Here is a 22,611-nt window from a genome sequence, read left to right as displayed (position 1 = left end):
GGTGAAATCAACTTCAATCGCGCTTCTTTCGTTTGTCCCATTTACAGCGCACAGCGGAGGGAAAGTGTACAGACACAGTCCTAGCTAAGCTACGAAAAACGTTGCCTGCAACAAAACAAGATGCAGATGAGCACTACACTCCAGCACTGAACTGAGTGCAACTGTAGATCAGAGTCACTAGGAACCACTGTAAAGGACGTCACCCTGTTTGCTTAGGGAGTACTACCTCCTCCCGATTCGGCCCATACCTGGCGCGAACTCGGGACCTCTGCCTTAAAAACACACGTGACCGCCCTCCTCAAGGGTAGCCGATCGCACCACCTCAAAAGCTAGCTAATGAGGCAAAGCAAGTGGGATACTTAAGGCTGAGGAGCAAGTTTCACACATCCCTATGTGCTACACTAGATTCTCAGAAACATATATCTTCGTTCCCAGAACCAATGGGAAACCAAAAATGTACGCTACCATTACTTCCAAGAAACCAAATGTGCTAGCTGGGACTGCTCTCAATATGGCCACCAACACTACTTCCTGTAGCAACTCTACATCCCTGTCAACAGCTCTGCACCATTGGGACACGTTTCTGCATTTGACATTCCTAGATTACAATTTTAGGGTGTAGGTGAAAGTTACTGCAGATGCAGTATCTGTTAATCTAATGAACACTAAGTTATTCTACCTCAGAGCTTGAGCAAAAACTGTGGACAGTCTCTGCCGCCACGGCAATAAATATACAGTGCCTTCAGAAAGTATTCATACCCCTTGACTTATTCCACAGCCTAAATTCAAAATTGATTACATATATTTTGTCTCACCCATCTACACACAATAACTCCTAATGACAAAGTGAATATGTTGTTTTAGAAATGTTTTAAAATGTATTGAAAATGAAATACAGAAATATTAAAATTACATAAGTATTCACACCCCTGAGTCAATACATGTTAGAATCCCCTTTGGCAGCGATAACAGCTGTACGTTTTTCAGCTGTGAGTCTCTAAGTGCTTTTCACACCTGGATTGTACAATATTTGCTATATTTTTCTTTTAAAAATTATTCAAAATTTGTCAAGTTGGTTGTTGATCATTGTTAGACAGCCATTTTCAAGTCTTGCCATAGATTTTCAAACAGATTTAATTCAAAACTGTAACTAGGCCACTCAGGAACATTCAACGTCACCTTGGTAAGAAACTCTACAGTATATTTGGCCTTGTGTTTTAGGTTATTGTCCTGCTGAAAGGTGAATTTGTCTCCCAACATCTGTTGGAAAGCAGAGTGAACCAGGTTTTCTTCTAGGATTTTGCCTGTGCTTAGCTCTATTCCATTTACTTATATCCAAAACAATTCCCTAGTCCTTGCCAATGACAAGTATAACCATAGCATGATACAGCCACCACCATGCTTGAAAATATGAAGAGTGGTGCTCAGTGATGTGTTGTGTTGGATTTGCCCCAAACATAACACTTTGTATTCAGGACAAAAAGTTACATTTCTTTCTTTCTTTTTTTTGCAGTTTTACTTTAGTGCCTTATTGCAAACAGGATGCATGTTTTGGAATATTTGTATTCTGCACAGGCTTCATTCTTTTAACTCTGTAATTTAGGTTAGTATTGTGGAGTAACTACAATGTTGTTGATCCATCCTCAGTTTTCTCCTATCACAGCCAAACTGTAACTGCTTTATACTCACCATTGGCTTCATGGTGAAATCCCTGACAGGTTTCCTTCCTCTCTGGCAATTTAGGAAGGATGCCTGTATCTTTGTAGTGACTGGGTGTATTGATACACCATCCAAAGTGTAATTAATAACTTCACCATGGTCAAAGGGATATTCAATGTCTGCTTTGTTTTAAAAAAAAACGTCTACAAATAGGTGCCCTTCTTTGCGAGGCATTGGAAAACCTCCCTGGTCTTTGTGGTTGAATCTGTGTTTGAAATTCACTGCTCGACTGAGGGACCATACAGATAAATGTATGTGTGGGCTACAGATAGTACATAGGTAAGCATTCAAAAATCATGTTAAACACTATTATTTCACACAGAGTGAGTCCATGTAACTTATTATGTGATTTGTTTAGCACATTTTTACTCCTGAACTTATTTAGGCTTGTCATAAACAAAGGGTTAAATACTCATTGACTCAGGACATTTCAGCTTTTTATTTTTAATTCACTTGTAAACATTTAGAAATTCTTCATTCCACTTTGAAATTATGGGGCTTTGCGTGTAGTAGGCCTGTGACCAAAATCTAATTGTAATCCATTTTAAATTCAGGCTGTAACAACAACAAAATGTGGACAAAGTTGTGGTGTGAATACTATTTGAAGGCACTGTAAATGCAGGGATGGGTAAGTTACTTTCTAAATGTAATCCGGTACCGTTACTAGTTACCTGTCCAAAATTGTAATCGGTAACTTTTGGATTACCCAAACTCAGTAACGTAATCTAATTACATTCAGTTACTTTTAGATTACGTTCCCCTTAATAGGCAATAGAAGAAGACAAAAATGTATGTTACCAATTTAACTTTGTTAAAATGTTCAAATGTACATACAGTTGCTGGCCATATATATATATATATATATATATATATATATATATATATATGACAGAGAGGAAGGAAACCAGTTATATAAATACAATTTATAAGTCCAAAAATGTATATAGCGACAGATTGCCCCTTAAAGTCTATCAAAAATGTGCGAGTTTGAGGAGGTGTCCATTTTTTTATCAGCACTGCCCTGTACTGCATTATCACCACCAGGCTGTATCACAACCGGCCGTGATTGAGAGTCCCATAGGGCTGAGCTTAATTGGGTTTTGCTGGTGTAGGCTGTCATTGTGAATAAGAATTTGTTCTTAACTGACTTGCCTAGTTAAATAAAGGTTACATTTTTTTAAATAAATAAATGAATTAGACTGAGCAATAAAATCCCTACTTTTATTCCATAGGCTGGGATCTAAACTATGCAGCTGTTACAAGAGCACATTTTTCACTTGCTGCCCACTGGTATCAAAAACAATGATTGATAGGCAGCTTAAACTTCTTGAATTCAACCATTATTGGGTTCAAATACACATTTAGACTTGTGAACAGCCATCCACAACAACCACAATCCATAAGGCACAAATAGCTAAATGAGAGAGCAGAAGTGTGATTCACATCAATGCGCTATGTAGATATCAATAATAAGTGATATCCGTATCGCCGTACACTACACCACTGCTGTCATCCTGACCCCCAAGCGTTTATTTCAGTTGGATAATCTTTGGATGCTGACAGCAGTTGCACCATTGGAAGAGATAGCTTGGACTGTAGCCTACAAAAAGCCCATTCCTGCTCTTTTCCCGCAATCCACCAAATACATTTTAAATATAGTGTGTCATCATAGTGGTCTCTGACTTGTGGTCAGATTCGCTCAGGTGGAATAAACTTAAACTTGCGCCTTTTTTCAATGCTGATTTGAATGTCAATGAGAAAACAGAGAAGTGTCAATGATTTTTTTTCCCGCACATCCTTTCTGAATTTAAATTGAATCCTCGAAGTAATCATCTAGTTTTTTGAAAGTATCTATAATCTGATTACAATATTTTTGCTGGTAACGTAACGATTTACGATACCATTTTTTTGTAATCCGTTACTCCCCAACCATTTGTATATTTGGTATCTTTGGTATTTTATTAGGATCCCCATTAGCTGTTCCAAATGCAGCAGCTACTCTTCCTGGGGTCCACACAAAACATGAAACACAATACAGAATATCAATAGAAAAGAACAGCTCAAGGACAGAACTACATACATTTTAAAAAAAGGCATACGTAGCTTACATATCAAGCATACACACAAACTATCTAGGTCAAATAGGGGAGAGGCATTGTGCTGTGAGGTGTTGCTTTATCTGTTTTTTGAAACCAGGTTTGTTTATCTGAGCAATATGAGATGGAACAGAGTTCCATGCAACAATGGCTCTATATAATATTGTACCCTTTCTTGAATTTGTTCCGGATTTGGGGACTGTGTAAAGACCCCTGGTGGCATGTCTTGTGGGGTAAGTGTGTGTGTCAGATCTGTGTGTAAGTTGACTATGCAAACAATGAGAATTTCAACACATTCATGTTTATTATAAAAATAAGAAGAATCCAGTCAGTCTCTCCTCAACTCTTAGCCAAGAGAGACTGGCATGCATAGTATTTATAACAGCCCTCTGATTACAATTAAGAGCAAAATGTGCCGCTCTGTTCTGGGCCAACTGCAGCTTAACTACGTCTTTCCTTGCAGCACTGGACCACATGACTGGACAATAATCACGATTAGATACAAATAGAGCTTTCAGAAACTTGCTTTTTGGAGTGTGGTGTCTAAAAAGCAGACCATCTCTTTATTACGGACAGAACTCTGCCCTTCTTTACAACCATTGAATCTGTATGTTTTGACCATGACAGTTTACAATCTAAGGTAACGCCAAGTAATTTAGTCTCCTCAACTTGTTCAACAGCCACACCATTCATTACCTGATTCAACCGAGGTCTAGAATTTAGGGAATGATTTGTACCAAATACAATGCTCTTAGTTTTGTAGATGTTCAGGACCAGTTTATTAATGGCCACCCATTCCATAACAAACTGAGAGTTTCAGTGACTTCATTAGCTGTGTTGCTGATGAGTATATGTTTGAATCATCAGCATACATGGACACACATGCTTTGTTTAATGCCAGTGGCAGGTCATTGGTAAAAATAGAAAAGAGTGGAGGGCCTAGAGAGCTGCCCTGCGGTACACCACACTTTACATGTTTGACATTAGAGAAGCCTTCATTAAAGAAAACCCTTTGAGTTCTATTAGATAGATAGCTCTGAATCCACACTAAAAAAGCCATAACATATCATGTATGTTTTATTCAACCACAGGTTATGGTCAACAACAGGTCATGGTCAATAGTATCAAAGGCCGCTTTACCACTCTTGGGTAGCGAAATTACTTTGGCTTCCCTCCAGGCCTGAGGACAAAGACTTTCCTCTAGGCTCAGATTAAAGATATGACAGATAGCAGTGGCTATAGAGTCAGCTACCATCCACAGTAGCTTTCCATCTAAGTTGTCAATCCCATGAGGTTTGTCATTATTGATCGATAAGAATAATTTATCCCACACTAACTTTACAGAATTCAAACCTGCAATGCATTTCTTTCATTATTAGTTTTTTTATGCATAAATATGATGGCTCACTGTTCGTTATTGGCATTTCCTGCCTAAGTTTGCCCACTTTGCCAATTAAGTAATCATTAAAATAATTGGCAACATCAAATGGTTTTGTGATGAATTAGCCATCTGATTCGATGAAAGATGGAGTTGAATTTGTCTTCCTGCCCATAAATTAATGTAAAGTACTCCAAAGTGTTTTTCCATCATTCTTTATATCATTGATTTTGGCTTCATAATAAAGTTTATTCTTGTTGTTGTTGAGATTAGACAGATAATTTCTCAATTTGCAGTAATTCAGCCAGTCAGATGTGTATTCAGATTCCTTTTGCCCCATCTTTTTCAAACATACAGTTTTTCAATTCCTCATCAATTCATGGAGCCTTAACAGTTATAACAGTTAGTTTCTTTTTAGGTGCATGTTTATCAAGAATAAGTGCAGCATCTGGATGCTCCTCATTAATCACATCAGACCAACAAATATTTTGAACATCATCCACATAAGAGTCACAACAAAATCTTTTGTATGATCACTTATACACTATTATAGGCCCAGCTGTTGGAACTTTGGCTTTCCTGGATATAGCCATTATATTGTGATCACTGCATCCAATGGGTATGGATACAGCTTTAGGACAAAGTTCTACAGCATTAGTAAAAATGTGATCGATACATGTGGATGATCTTGTTCCGGTATGTTTGTAAACACCCTGGTAGGTTTATTAATAACCTGAACCAGATTACAGGCACCGGTTACAGTAAGAAGCCTTCTCTTGAGCGGACAGCTTGATGAAAACCAGTCAATATTCAGGTCCCCAAGAAAGTAGACCTCTCTGTTTACATCACATACTCTATCAAGGATTTCACACATATTGTTTAGAAACTGATTGTTAGCACTTGGTGGCTGATAGCAACACCCCTAAAGAAAAGGCTTTAGATGTGCCAAGTGAACCTGCATCCACAACACTTCAATAACACTTGACATAAGATCTTCTCTAAGAATTACAGGGATATGGCTCTGAACATATACCACAACACCTCCCCCAAGTATTTCTGTCTCTTCTATAGATGTTATATCTGTGTATTGCTACTTCTGTATCATCAAAATGAGTCTCAGAAATGGCTGAAATATGAATGTTATCTGATGTTATCAAGTTGTTGATTTCATTAACCTTATTTCTAAGGATACATATATTAATATGTTCAGCCCTTTCCTGGGTAGCTTATCAGAGATAGACATAATACTGAAAAGAGCATACAAAGCAAGATACAAAAATATACATTCAGCAGTACATTAATCAACTGGTGTGTGTGTGGTGTGTGTGTGTGTGTGTGTGCGTGCGTGCGTGCGTGCTGTGGGGTTGAAACTACGAACCCATAGGCTTGGCTCTCTCATCCCCTCCAGGCTTCTAGGAGGGAGGGTGGACAATGAGCCTGTCATAGCGGATGTAAGCAATGTCCCCACGCGCTCTGGCAGCTTTCATGGCTGGGATCAGTTTTTTCCTCTTCTGGCGCACAGCTTCAGGATAGTTGAGGAAGATATACATTCCTCTCAAGTTCTTGGCTCTTTCAGGAACAGCTACCTTGTCCTTGAACCTCAGGAATTTTACCACTATTGGCCTGGGCCTGTCACCTGGGCCGGGGGTGGGTTTTCCAATCCTGTGTGTGCACTCCAATCTTCCTGTGGCCTGTGGTCCGTTTTTCAGAGATCATTTCCCTCACTTTGTCCTCAGACTCCGTCCAAGTCTCATGTGGAGATTCTGCAATTCCGTCCACAACCATGTTGTTCCATCTGATTTATCAATCATTTTTATCATGGATTCACATACATAACTGATGTCCTCTCTCAATGACTTACAGATTGCTGTCATTTTGCTGTTCTCCTGTTTCAACTCATTGAGCTGACCCTGGGAGAACTGCAAACTGTTCTTCAGGTCCTGGATCTCTCTGGTCAGGTTGTCCATTCTTTTATTAGTTGAATCTACCAGTATTTCGACAAAACACTTTAAGCTATTTCCTTGTTGTTGTAACAACTGCTTGTAGAACTATTTTTGTTTGTTAAAAGATCCTTCACGTTTGATAGAGAGACACCACTGTCCTCAACGGTACACCTGCCGGCTTTGGTCTTTGTCATGGTAGCTAGCAACGTAGGTTACTCTGTTACTCCTCGCAGTTTGAGACAGGGCAAGTCACAGGGAAGATTGAGAACAACAAACATCAAGGATCTAGACAGCCACAAACCCGGGACAATCCGCAGTCCCAGACATAATGGCTAACCGCGTCGCTGGCTGTGTTCAAGCCCTCAAGAAAACCCTGCTAGCTTGATATGCAGCTAGCTAGCAGCTAGGTTAGCTGCAAGCCCAAATAGCTCCTCAGACCCATCCTTGGTTGGCAGGATCACTGGACAGAAGCTACCAGTCTCAGCAACTGATGCCAACTGTGTCGCGGGATCCAAATTAAAAAGTTAGCTAGCTACTAAGAACTTTTTTCATTGATTTTGTCTGAGTCACTCTGATAGCATAAGAATGGCATAAGCCATGGGAAATTAGCTTTAAAATGTGTAGAATTGCAGGAAATTAGCTCTAAAACTGTTTTCTTTTCTCTCAGCCCATGATAAAATGTGTAGTATTGCAGAAAACTAACTTTAAAACTGTACATATTTTTCTCCGGCCCATGAACAAATTTAAGGAAGTTAGCTTTAAAAAAGCAACATTTTGTCTCTGCAGCCAAGACTGTGCAATTGGCCACACCCACTATCACTACAGTACCACTACCAATCCTTGGGGAAACACTGGGTTTAATGTTCTTCACCTCAAACAGACCTGGACTCTTTTTGATTCTCTCACTGACACAGCCGTACTGTAGCCTACATCGGGTCATGATGCTTCTTTTGTCACAATTAGCTTTTCCCATGAACATTGCAGTCATGAACTGATACAAAGATGATGATCACCGTCCTTTGTGTTGTGCGTCTTCATTGTGGTAAAGGGTAGGCCTAACAGAATAGAAGATATGTTCAATGTAATCACTACACCATTTGGCACACTACTATTAACCTTCCTTCCAGGTAGACAGGCCGAAGGGTTGAGGCATTTCAAGAAGCTCACTAAAGAAGCAGGCTAAGTGCTACATAGATTTGACCTTTGGTACATTACAGGTGTTTAGCTGTGTGCACTGTGTGTGTTTGTGCATGTGTGTATGTATATCTGCAGATGTTAACTGTATGGATCTGGAACCCAGTCGTTGTAGCACCCTAAAATGTCAACTAACAGCCTCCGTGGTTTAGAGAGAGTGATGTTTTAAAAAGACACGTGGAATTCAACAAGTCTATACATTGCAATTTATATGCGTGGGGAAAGCCTGCAAATGTCTACAATGTTTAATGAAATGTTGATAGCACTGTGAAGGTCTGGTTCGGTGGACACCCTTTGGGCTTCTGTTGTCTAGTGTAGAAGGTGTTCTGTAGAGACTGGTGTGTTGCAGTCTATTGTATATTGTACCCTCATGCTGCCAATGTTAATCACCAACAGCTGTACTTTGCTGACCTGAATGCCTAAATACAATTCTTTGTATGGAAGTGAAATTAGGTTGCATGAAGAGGGTATGTTATCTTCTGGAATCACATTGCCATGTTCTATTATTCCTACTCTGACTTGACTACATGACTGTACATGGGAAACTCTGTCTCCGCTTGTTTCTATGTATGAGGAGAATCAGGAGATGAACGGTATACCACTAGAATTCATCAAATCCTATTTTTTCTAAAATCACAGAGCATTTTGTTATGCTGATTACAATAGTGGATTGAGTGAGGCTGTCTTGAACAATTTGTCTCCCAATTATCAGCCTTCCTATCAGTGTTTATCACCATGGTGACTTACCAAGAAAATACCCATTTGTGTGCCGATATCACCTGCTACAGTGATCCATTTCCTAGAAGGATATCTCCATATTTGGTCAAACTTGGGTAAAGTTTTGTCTATGAAGCACCAAATCAACTCATCTCAGGTTGATGGCCAGCCCTGTCAGTCTGTTGACTACGGCTGTCAGGCAGTCACATTGATTAGTCCTGGAAAACATCCATTGTTTTTTTAGGTTTGCCTCTCGTGTCTGCCCAATACAGCATACTGAAATATCTAGCTAATTCTGGAAATGTAGTTGGTTTCATCTCCAGAAGAGCAGCTTTGTGGTAGACTTGTATTTTGACAATCTCAGTAATCATCATTGTAACACGTGTAACCTGGAAAAGGTTCCAGTCTCTTCTCCAGCTTGCAGGACTAATTTGATTACAATAAATGTCTGCTCAGTGACATGGTCCCATGTATTTTCAGAATGATACTCACAACCAAAGAAGTTGTTTTCCATTATGTTTGTTTGTATAGTAACAGCAAAACAACTGGTACATCATCTCATGTGTATCGTCTGATGTCAGTGTTCAAATCTAACCACGGTGGTGATACTGCCAGATCTGTCCAAAATGATCATGTTGATTAGTCTTTCCCATCCCAGTTCAAGACAGGCGTTTGGCAGGATCTGCATTTGGAGGATTTTGCTTACAAGCAAATTGCCAGTATAAATACGCACTGTTCCATTAACACTGAGTAATGCTGACGAACAGTACGGAGTGGCAATGTGAGTGGATTATTGAAGTATGTGAACACTTGATTTGGTCAGTCCGCGGTAATGTCTGGAGAGTCGGTGATCTTCAGTACAGACCTTTTGATTGTTCAGATACTGTATCACCTCTTGGTTTTGATTAAGTTGGAATGAAGTTTATTGAAGGTTTATTTACGTTTAATTAGCCTTGATATGAGCATTCCATATCAGCATGTTTGCTTTGACAGATGTTGATAGAGCGTTGATAATTGATTTAAGTCCAGCTCTCCTCCGCATTGTGCAGCAACACAATTAACTCTGGACAAACATTCCATATAACAAAGATCAAATGCATTCCATACATGATACACCTTCACATCAACACTCATAATTCATTCTTAATGAAATTGTAAACAAAGTTTGCAAAGTGTCCTACTTTGTACTCAGATAATAACAGCTGCGACTAGGAACTTGTTTTTACAAGCGACATTTATTCATGATGTAACAAGACCGGTTTTCTTTTTACGGCCTGAGTGGGCCCCTGTACCATTTGACAAATCAAAATCAAAATGGATTTGTTGTGTACAACTTTTAGCAACTGCCGGTGCAGCTAAATGCTTATGCTACTAGCTCCTAACAATTGAGTTAAATGTCAAACAAGTACACAAATAATACAAAAAATGATCTAGAAATGTCAAAAATGAATCCAATGAACAATCCAAACAGCAGTGGAACAGTAATCCATATGTATATATATGTATATACAACAGATTAATTTACACCAGTTATACTAAGAATTATATGTATAGTAGTAGATATATTAGAGTAAGCTATGTCAAGAATCCAGTATATAAATAAATATGCATTGTGTATAAACAGTGTACCTAAAATGCATTGTACAGTAGTAGAAATATTAGAATGAGCTACAGTACCAGTCAAAAGTTTGGACACACCTACGCATTAAAGGGTTTTTCTAGATTTTTACTATTTTCTACATTGTAGAATAATAGTGAAGAGATGAAAACTATGAAATAGCACATATGGAATCATGCAGTAACCAAAAAAGTGTTAAACAAATCAAAATATATTTTATATTTGAGATTCTTCAAAGTAGCCACCCTTTTCCTTGATGACAGCTTTGCACACTCTTGGCATTCTCTCAACCAGCTTCATCACCTGGAATGCATTTCAATTAACAGGTGTGCCATGTTGAAAGTTAATTTGTGGAAGCCCTATTTGGTAAAATACCTCAAGCTGAACCTCGGCAAGACGGAGCTGCTCTTCCTCCCGGGGAAGGACTGCCCATTCCATGATCTCGCCATCACGGTTGACAACTCCATTGTGTCCTCCTCCCAGAGCGCTAAGAACCTTGGCGTGATCCTGGACAACACCCTGTCGTTCTCAACTAACATCAAGGCGGTGGCCCGTTCTTGTAGGTTCATGCTCTACAACATCCGCAGAGTACGACCCTGCCTCACACAGGAAGCAGCGCAGGTCCTAATCCAGGCACTTGTCATCTCCCGTCTGGATTACTGCAACTCGCTGTTGGCTGGGCTCCCTGCCTGTGCCATTAAACCCCTACAACTCATCCAGAACGCCGCAGCCCGTCTGGTGTTCAACCTTCCCAAGTTCTCTCACGTCACCCCGCTCCTCCGCTCTCTCCACTGGCTTCCAGTTGAAGCTCGCATCCGCTACAAGACCATGGTGCTTGCCTACGGAGCTGTGAGGGGAACGGCACCTCAGTACCTCCAGGCTCTGATCAGGCCCTACACCCAAACAAGGGCACTGCGTTCATCCACCTCTGGCCTGCTCGCCTCCCTACCACTGAGGAAGTACAGTTCCTGCGCAGCCCAGTCAAAACTGTTCGCTGCTCTGGCCCCCCAATGGTGGAACAAACTCCCTCACGACGCCAGGACAGCGGAGTCAATCACCACCTTCCGGAGACACCTGAAACCCCACCTCTTTCAGGAATACCTAGGATAGGATAAAGTAATCCTTCTCCCCCCCCCCCTTAAAATATTTAGATGCACTATTGTAAAGTGGCTGTTCCACTGGATGTCTTAAGGTGAACGCACCAATTTGTAAGTCGCTCTGGATAAGAGCGTCTGCTAAATGACTTAAATGTAAAATGTAATGTAAATGTAAAAGACCAAGTCCATATTATGGCAAGAACAGCTGAAATAACAAAAATAAATGACAGTCCATCATTACTATAAGACATGAAGGTCAGTCAATACGGAACATTTCAAGAAAAAAACATCAAGCTCTATGATGAAACTGGCTCTCATGAGGACCGCCAAAGGAAAGGAAGACCCAGAGTTACCTCTGCTGCAGAGGATAAGTTCATTAGACTTTCCAGCCTCAGAAATTGCAGACCAAATAAATGCTTCACTAAGTTCAAGTAACAGACACATCTCAACATCAAATGTTCAGAGGAGACTGCTGCTGCCACACCCTGATCTGTTTCACCTGTCCTTGTGCTTGTCTCCACCCCCTCCAGGTGTCGCTTGTTTTCCTGGTGTATTTATCCCTGTGTTTCCTTGTTTGTCAAGTCAACCAGCAATTTTGTTTCTCAGCTCCTGCTTTCCCAGTCTCTTTTCTCTGCCTCCTAGTTTTGACCCTTGCCTGTCCTGACTCTGAGCCTGCCTGCCTGACCACTCTGCCTGCCCCTGACCTCGAGCCTGCCTATCACCTGGTACTGTTTGGACTCAGACCTAGTTACAGAACCCCTACCTGTCCTGACCTCAAGCCTGCCTATCTCCTGGTACTGTTTGGACTGTTTATGAACTCTCGACTGTACACCGACCTGCCTTTTGCCTACCCCTTTTGTCATAATACATTTCAGATCTCAATCATCTGCCTCCTGTGTCTGCATTTGGGTCTCGCCTTGTGCCCTTACAACTGCATGAATCAGGCCTTCATGGTCGAATTGCTGCAAAGAAACCACTGCTAAAGGACACCAATAAGAAGAAGAGACTTGCTTGGGCCAAGAAACACGAGCAATGGACATTAGACCGGTGGAAATCTGTCCTTTGGTCTGATGAGTCCAAATTTGAGATTTTTGGTTCCAACTTCTGTGTCTTTGTGACACGCAGAGTAGGTGAACGGATGATCTCCGCATGTGTGGTTCCCACCATGAAGCATGAAGGAGGAGTTGTGATGGTGTGGGGGTGATTTGCTGGTGACACTGTCAGTGATTTATTTAGAATTCAAGGCACACTTAACCAATATTCTGCAGCGATATGCCATCATTCTGCAGCGATATGCCATCCCATCTGGTTGGGACTATCATTTGTTTTTCAACAGGACAATGACCCAAAACACACCTCCATATGTGGGAACTCCTTCAAGACTGTTGGAAAAGCATTCCAGGTGAAGATGGTTGTGAGAATGGAATGCCTTTGAGTGTGCAAGCTGTCATCAAGGCAAAGGGTGGCTACTTTGAAGAATCTAAAATATAACATATATTTGGATTTATTTACACTTATTTGGTTACTACATGATTCCATATGTGTTACTTCATAGTGTTCATAGTAAAAATAAAGAAAAACCTTTGAATGAGAAGGTGTGTCAAAACTTTTGACTGGTACTGTATGTTGAGAATACAGTATTTAAATACACAGTACAAAACCCCCATGGCAAAATGGATGAAATTGCAGGAAATGACCTTCCATACCAGAGTACAAAATATACATATACAGTGCCTTCAGAAAATATTCACATCCCTTTACTTTTCCCACATATTGTTGTGTAACAGCTTGAATTTAAAATGTATTACATTTAGATGTTGTGTCACTAATCTACACACAATGCCCTATAATGTCAAAGTGGAATTTTGTTTGTAGAAAATGTTTGAGTCAATAAGAATTTGATTTGACAAGCCTAAATAAATTCAGGAGTAAAAATGTGCTTAACAAATCACATACGTTGAATGGACTCATTCTGTGTTCAATAATAGTGGTGAATATGATTTATGAATGACTACCTCATTATCTGTAAGGTCCCTCAATTGAGTAGTGAATTGCACGCACAGATTCAACCACAAAGGTTCAATGCCTCACAAAGAAGGGCACCTATTTGTAAATGCTTGAATATCCCTTTAAGCACGATGAAGTTATTAATTAGGCTTTGGATGGTGAATCAATACTCCCAGTCACTACAAAGATACAGACATCCTTCCTAACTCAGTTGCCAGAGGGGAAGTAAACCACTCAGAGATTTCACCATGACGCCAATGGTGACTTGAAAACATGTACAGAGTGTAATGGCTGTGATAGGAGAACACTGAGGATGGATCAACAACATTGTAGTTACTCCACAATACTAAAGGAATTGACAGAGTGAAGATCCTGAATTCAAAGTGTTATGTTTGGGGAAAATCCAATACAACACATTACTTAGTACCACTCTACATATTTTCCAGCATAGTGGTGGCTGGGTAAAAAATAAATAGAATGGAGCTACTGTAAGCACAGGCAAAATAAGTTTTGACTTAAATCTGCTTGAAAATCTATGTCAAGACATCAAAATGGTTGTCTCACAATGATCAACAACCAATTTGACAGAGCTTGAAGCAAATATTGCACAATCCAGATGTGCAAAGCTCTTAGAGACTTACTGTGAAAGACTCACAGCTGTAATCACTGTCACAGGTGATTCTAACATGTAACAACTCAGGGGTGTAAATACATATGTAAATTGGATATTTTACATTTTTGTCATTTAGCAGATGCACTCATGCAGAGCAACTTACAAGAGCAATTACGGTTAAGTGCCTTGCTCAAAGGCACATCGACAGATTTATGTAATAGATTCAATAATAGATCCAGATTAGGTTTAGTGAGTGATTTGTCCCAAAAATTGTGCTTTTCATTTTTCAAATATTTAGCATCAGCCAATTGCTTGTTACCCATTCTAAAACTGATTGGAGCGATATGTCGAGGGCGTCAGCTATTTATTTACTGTTGCCACCGACATGTATACTGTTGAGTTGTTGAGCGTACATGGACACACAGGCTTTATTCAAGGTCAGTGGAAGGTCATTAGTAAACACAGACAACAATAATGGTCCAAGCTGGCTGCTCTGTGGTACACCACACTCAACCAAATTTGCATTAGAGAGGCTTCCATTAAAGAAAACCCTATTGGATAGATAACTGTCCATCCATGATAAGGCAGAAAATGTTAATCCATAACACCTAATTATTTTCAGCAATATGTTATGATCAATGATATGAAAGGTTGCACTGAAGTTTAACAAAACAGCTCTCAAAATCTTATTATTATCAATTTCTTTCAGCCAATCATCAGTCATTTGTGTCAGTGCTGCACATGTTGAGTGCCCTTCCTTATAAGCATGCTGGAAGTATGTTGTTAATTTGTTTTCTGTATATAATTGTCAATACATTTTCAAAAATGCAAAGTGTAGTATTCATGTGTAATTTATCTGCATGTTTTGAAACTTGAACAGTAATTTAAAAAAATCATTTTTCACATATAACAGATATTTTGTGTTACTTCATTTTACCAGACCTGGTTGATGCTTGATGCTTCCTAGATCCCTTCAGTGAGCTAAGCTGTGGTGATTTGTCTACCTGCTGAGATACAGTGCCTTCAGAAAGTATTCATACCACTTGACTTATTTCACATTTAGTTGTGTTACAGCTTGAATTCAAAATGTATTAAATATATTTTTTTAAACATTTTTGCAAATGATTGAACATGAAGTACATAAATATCTAATTTACATAAGTATTCACACCCCTGAGTGAATAGTTTGTAGTAGCACCTTTGGCAGTGAGTACAGCTGTGAGCATTCCACACCTAGATTGTGCAACATTTGCCCATTTATTCTTTTCAAAATTCTTCAAGCTCTGTAAAATTGATTGTTGATCATTGCTAGACAACCATTTTCAGGTTTTGCCATAGATTTTCAAGCAGATTTAACTCGACCACTCAGGAACATTCACTGTCTTCTTGGTAAGTAACTCCAGTGTAGATTTGGCCTTGTGTTTTAGGTTATTTGACCTGCTGAAAGGTGGAAAACAAACTGAACCAGGTTTTCCTCTAGCATTTTGCCTGTGCTTAGGTCCATTCTGTTTATTTTTTATCCTGAAAAACTCCCCAGTCCATAATGATTACAAGCATTCCCATAACATGTTGCAGCCACTACTATGCTTGAAAATATGGAGAGTGGTACTCAGTAATGTGTTGTATTGGATTTGCACCAAAAAGTGAATTGCATTGTCACATTTCCTGCACTATTACTTTAGTGCCTTGTTGCAAACAGGATGCATGTTTTGGAATATTTTTGTTCTGTACAGGCTTCCTTCTTTTCACTCTGTCAATTAGGTTAGTATTGTAGAGTAACTACAATGTTGTTGATCCATCCTCAGTTTTCTCCTGTCACAGCCATTAAACTCTGTAACTGTTTAAAGTCACCATTGGCCTCATGGTGAAATCCCTGAGCGGATTCCTTCCTCTCTGGAAACTGAGTTAGGAAGGACGCCTGTATCTTTGTAGTGACTGGGTGTATTGATTCACCATCCAAAGCGTATTGATTCACCATCCCTCAACTGAGGGACCTTACAGATAATTGTATGTGGGGTACAGAGATGAGGTAGTCATTAAAAAATCATGTTAAACACTATTATGTCACTCAGAGGGAGTTCATGCAACTTATTATGTGACTTGTTCAGCAACTTTTTACTCATTAACTTATTTAGGCTTGCCGTAACAAAGGGGTTGAATACTTGTTGACTCAAGATGTTTCATTTTCATATTTTATTAATTTGTACATATTTTGAAAAACATGATTCCACTTTTACATTATGGGGGTATTGTATGTAGGCCAGTGACAAAACATCTCTATTTAATCCATTTCAAATTCAGGCTGTAAATGTGGAAAAAGTCAAGCGGTGTGAATACTCTTTGAAGGGACTGTAGCAAGGCTCCTCCAATAGCAGGGTCCATTTCCTCAGACAGACCACCCTCTCTCTCACACAGTCCCTCTCACTCCTGTCCTGCTCTGACCATACCGATGGTCATCTGGTTATGATCAAGGTTTTGAGTTTAGAACCACATTTTTGGAAAATGTAACAGTGTGTCTCAGCCTCAATCCAATAAACCCAATACAAATTGAAACAAGTAACATCCACATACCAGGGATCAGAGGAGGCTGATGGTAATTTCAGTTGTCAGTGTTTTCATCTATCAGCATCGTATAATGGAGAACTAAATCAAATAAAATAGAGTTATTAAAGTGATAAGGCATAGATGAGTCAATGTGCGGGGGCACCAGTTAGTTGAGGTAGTATGTACATGTAGGTAGAGTTATTAAAGTGATAAGGCATAGATGAGTCAATGTGCGGGGGCACCAGTTAGTTGAGGTAGTATGTACATGTAGGTAGAGTTATTAAAGTGACTATGCATAGATGACCACTGAGAGTGGCAGTGGTGTGGAGAGGGGAGTGGGGGGGGGGGGCAATGCAAATAGTCTGGGTAGCCATTTGACTAGATGTTCAGGGGTCTTATGGCTTGGGGGTAGAAGCTGTTTAGAAGCCTCTTGGACCTAGAATTGGCGCTCTGGTACCGCTTTCCATGCGGTAGCAGAGAGAACAGTCTATGACTAGGGTGGCTGGAGTCTTTGACAATTTTTAGGGCCTTCCTCTGACACCGCCTGGTATAGAGGTCCTGGATGGCAGCAAGCTTAGCCCCAGGGATCTTACTGGGCTGTTCACACTACCCTCTGTAGTGCCTTGCGGTCGGAGGCTGAGCAGTTGCCATACCAGGCAGTGATGCAACCAGTCAGGATGCTCTCGATGGTGCAGCTGTATAACTTTTTGAGGATCTGAGGACCCATGCCAAATCTTGTCAGTCTCCTGAGGGGGAATAGGTTTTGTCGTGCCCGCTTCACAACTGTCTTGGTGTGGTTGGATCATGTTAGTTTGTTGGTGATGTGAACACCAAGCAACTTGAAGCTCTCAACCTGCTCCACTGCAGCCCCGTCGATGAGAATGGGGGCGTGCTCGGTCCTCTTTTTCCTGTAGTCCACAATCATCTCCTTTGTCTTGATCACATTGAGGGAGAGGTTGTTGTTCTGGCACCACACGGCCAGGTCTCTGACCTCCACCCTATAGGCTGTCTCGCCGTTGTTGGTGATCAGGCCTACCACTGTTGTGTCATCGGCAAATGTAATGATGGTGTTGGAGTCGTGCCTGGCCATGCAGTCATGAGTGAACAGGGAGTACAGGAGGGGGCTGAGCATGGACCCCTGAGGGGCCCCTGTGTTAAGGATCAGCGTGGCGGATGTGTTGTTACCTACCCTTACCACCTGGGGGTGGCCCGTCAGGAAGTCCAGGATCCAGTTGCAGAGGGAGGTGTTCAGTCCTAAGGTCCTTAGCTTAGTGATGAGCTTTGAGGGCACTATGGTGTTGAACGCTGAGCTGTAGTCAATGAATAGCCTTCTCACATAGGTGTTCCTTTTGTCCAGGTGGGAAACGGCAGTGTGGAGTGCAATAGAGATTGCATCATCTGTGGATCTGTTGGGGCGGTATGCAAACTGGAGTGGGTCTAGGGTTTCTGGGATGATGGTGTTGATGTGAGCCATGACCAGCCTTTCAAAGCACTTCATGGCTACAGACGTGAGTGCTACGGGTCGGAAGTCATTTAGGCAGGTTACCTTAGTGTTCTTGGGCACAGGCACTATGGTGGTCTGCTTGAAACATGTTGGTATTACAGACTCGGGCAGGCAGAGGTTGAAATGTCAGTGAATACACTTGCTAGTTGGTCAGCGCATGCTCGCAGTGCACGTCCTGGTAATCCGTCTGGCCCTGCGACCTTGTGAATGTTGACCTGTCTAAAGGTCTTACTCACATCTGCTGCGGAGAGCGTGATCACACAGTCTTCCGGTACAGCTGGTGCTCTCATGCATGTTTCAATGTTATGTGCCTCGAAGCGAGCATAGAAGTAGTTTAGCTCATCTGGTAGGCTCATATCACTGGGCAGCTCTCGGCTGTGCTTCCCTTTGTAGTCTGTAATGGTTTGCAAGCCCTGCCACATCCGACGAGCGTCAGAGCCGGTGTAGTACGACTCAATCTTAGTCCTGTATTGATGCTTTGCCTGATTGATGGTTCGTCAGAGGGCATAGCGAGATTTCTTATACGCTTCCGGGTTAGAGTCCCGCTCATTGAAAGTGGCAGCTCTAGCCTTTAGCTCAGTGCGGATACTGCCTGTAATCCATGGCTTCTGGTTGGGGTATATACGTATGGTCACTGTGAGGACGACGTCATCGATGCACTTATTGATAAAGCCGATGACAGATGTGGTCTACTCCTCAATGCCATTGGAGGAATCCCGGAACATATTCCAGTCTGTGCTATCGAAACAGTCCTGTAGCTTCATCTGACAACTTTTTTTAATTGATCTAGTCACTGGTGCTTCCTGCTTTAATTTTAGCTTGTAAGCAGGAATCAGGAGGATAGAATTATGGTCAGATTTGCCAAATGGAGGCTGAGGGAGAGCTTTGTATGCATCTCTGTGTGTGGAGTATAGGTGGTCCAGAGTTCTTTTCCCTCTGGTTGCACATTTAACAAGCTGATAGAAATTTGTTAAAACAGATTTAAGTTTCCCTGCATTAATGTTGCCGGCTACTAGGAGCGACGCCTCTGGGTGAGCGTTTTCTTGTTTGCTTATGGTGGAATACAGCTCATTCAATGCTATCTTAGTGCCAACCTCTGACTGATGTGGTATGTAAACAGCTACGAAAAATACAGATGAGAATTCTCTCAGTAGGTAGGGTGGTCTACAGCTTATCATGAGATACTCAACCTCAGGCGAGCAATAGCTCGAGACTTCCTTAGATATAGTGCACCAGCTGTTATTTACAAAAATACATAATCTGTCGCCACTTGTCTTACGAGACGCCGCTGTTCTATCCTGCCGGTACATCGTATAACCAGCCAGTTCAGCTGTATGTTGATATTGTCATCATTCAGCCACGACTCCATGAAGTATAAGATGTTACAGTTTTTAATGTCCTGTTGGTAGTTTAATCTTCCCCGTAACTAATATATTTTATTGTTCAAAGATTGCACGTTTGCTAGCAGAATTGAGGGAAGTGGGGGTTTATTCGATTGCCTTCGAATTCTCAGAAGGCGGCCCGCTCTCTGGCCTCTCTTTCTCCGTCTCATCTTCACTCAGATCACGGTTGTCGTGGCCTGTTCCCAAGGAAGCCGTATATCCTCCACCTCGGGCTCATCAGAGTCGTGAAAGAAGAATAAGGATTCTGCTAGTCTGTGGTGAGTAATCGCAGTCCTGATATCTCAAAGTTATTTTCAGTCATAAGAGACGGTAGCAGCAACATTATGCACAAAATCAGTAAAAAAAATATTGAAAAACAATGCAGATAAACAAACAAAAAAAATACAATCGGTTGGGGGCACATAAACATACCTACTGTACCGGTGGCATAATACCTGGAAAAATGGTCTGGTGATTGGAAAGTTGGTATTTTAATTTCCTTTGGGGTACCTGGGCTCCCGAGTGGTGCAGCGGTCTAAAGGGACTGCATCTCAGTCACTACAGTCACCCTGGTTCAAATCCAGGCTGTATCACAACTGGCTGTGATTGGGAGTCCCATAGGGCGGCACACAATTAGTCCAGGTTTGGCTGGTGTAGGCGGTCATTGTAAATAAGAATTTGTTCTTAACTGACTTGCCTAGTTAAATAAAGGTAAAAAAAAGAAAAACCTGTTTTGTTCTGTTATTTTTTGATCTGGGAATAAACAGTTGTTAAATGTAGAGTACCATGGCTCTACATTTGTACAACTATTGCCTGCTGCTATTCCCTGACAAGTTACACCAGAGATGGGCTTTGGTTGTACTACATTTGAAACTATCTGGGACTTTGGGATTTGATAGAGTTTAAAAAATGCAATTTTATTTGTTTTTAGAGGCAGAACAAATCCTTCGTAGCATGTTTTGGCAGTAAGACATTCAGCATACTCAAAGTACCCCATGGACTCATGCCAGGTTCTGTTTTCTGACCCCTGTGAAATAAGGTTGAAGTGGTTTGTATCATATACTGTAGCTCAATTTCAACATTCTTTGATGTCATGTCAGAAGAAAAACATATTATTATTATTATGCCAATCAAATTTGATTCGATTTGATTTGATTTGAACATGTGATCTCCATGGCTCCTCATGTCTGCCTAGTAGGTGTCTCAGGTCCAGTGTTTGGGTTTGATTTCCACCCAGAGTCCTCCAGGTTTCAGAGTCTATACTTTAAGACTGATCACATTATATGTTGGCAAGAACAACCATGTGGACCAGCGCCTGAGGAATCAAGATGAAATTAAACAGCAAACTAGTCAATAAACCCTTCCCATGGACATGTTCAAATGGTCGCCCTTCGTTGACGTAGACCTCATGTGTATCAGCTTTAAGCTTCAGGTTTAATCCACGTCACAGACATGTTGAGGTTCCCACGGAGGATAGTGGATAATAAACACCTGGGCCCAGATTCACAAAACACTTCTTACTCAAAAACGTAAGAAGCTTCTTAAGAAGAATTTCATAACAAAGTTTGTATGTGCAATTCCTCAACAATATCTTAAGATTGAATAATGTTCTTACAAACTTCTCAAAAATGTTCTTTACAAATCTTCTTAGGATGTTTGTTGCTAGTCAACCGATTTATCTAGCTTTCTAGCTAGCAATGGCAATCATGTTAGCATATTTCCTACAGAGATTACTGTTCTAAAACATGTTCTTGGGTTTAAAGAAATCAACACTGAAACTTTCAGATTAACTTTGTGAGTGAATTAAACATGTTCAATTGCTTTCATGAGCTTATTCTCTCACTGCCCTTCGTTTACGAAAAGGGTTAAGCTATCTTGGAATTAAGAACAAATTCCAAAACTTTATTTTCAAGAATCATATTTCTTTTTAAATGTTTGCTTTCAGGAGAAACACAAGACATAGCACAAGTACATTTCCAAGAACGTTTTGGAAGAATACCAACTTTGCTTAACTTTCTTCATAAGTCTATAGTTAGGGGGAAAATTGCAGTTAAGAAGACATTTTTTCTTAAGAAGGTTTTATGAATCTGGGCCCTGGACTGTACCTGAAATACTGTTCCCACAATCTTCTCGAATGTTGCTATAATCACAACAGAGTTCTACAGTATGTGGAGGACATGTGTGAAGTTTGATCATGCTATGATGGATATTATGGATATTTCTCCATCTCCATGATATGGCTGATAGTGAAGGTTGAATCATAGTCAGAGCAACATTCTGTTGCTTAGCAGTGGAATGGGTGGGGTAGTGTCATTGACAGTTGGCACCCTTAACTGATCAAATCAATATGTCTTACAATAAATAAATACACATTATTTTGAAAGAATATATGTGAAATAATTTGCATATAGGAAGGGTCCAGGAAATCTGGTCACAATGCAGACACAATGGATGGAATACATTTTTTGGTTTGTTTGCTTTTTGTTGAATTTTACCCCTTTTTCGTGGTATCCAATTGTTAGTAGCTACTATCTTGTCTCATCGCTACAACTCCCGTACGGGCTCGGGAGAGACGAAGGTTGAAAGTCACGTGTCCTCCGATACACAACCCAACCAAGCCGCACTGCTTCTTAACACAGCACGCATCCAACCCGGAAGCCAGCCGCACCAATGTGTCGGAGGAAACACAGTGTACCTGGCAACCTTGGCCCGGCCCGCCACAGGAGTCGCTGGTGTGCGATGAGACAAGGATATCCCTACCGGCCAAACCCTCCCTAACCCGGACGACGATAGGCCAAA

General features: G+C 40.8%; 1 protein-coding gene across 1 annotated transcript in view; it reads left to right on the top strand.

Annotated features, from left to right (window-relative positions):
• The window catches only part of LOC115117643 (5-hydroxytryptamine receptor 4-like), a 66,209-nt gene that overhangs the window by 39,827 nt on the left and 3,771 nt on the right, over positions 1-22,611 (top strand). The window contains exon 7 of the mRNA XM_029646135.2: positions 19,993-20,090. Coding sequence (XP_029501995.2) covers positions 19,993-20,090 — 98 coding nt within the window. The remainder of the gene's footprint in view (positions 1-19,992; positions 20,091-22,611) is intronic.

This window comes from Oncorhynchus nerka, linkage group LG4 (assembly GCF_034236695.1).
Source record: "Oncorhynchus nerka isolate Pitt River linkage group LG4, Oner_Uvic_2.0, whole genome shotgun sequence".
NCBI classification, from domain to species: Eukaryota; Metazoa; Chordata; class Actinopteri; order Salmoniformes; family Salmonidae; genus Oncorhynchus; species Oncorhynchus nerka.
This window is presented reverse-complemented; position numbering and strand designations above follow the sequence as displayed.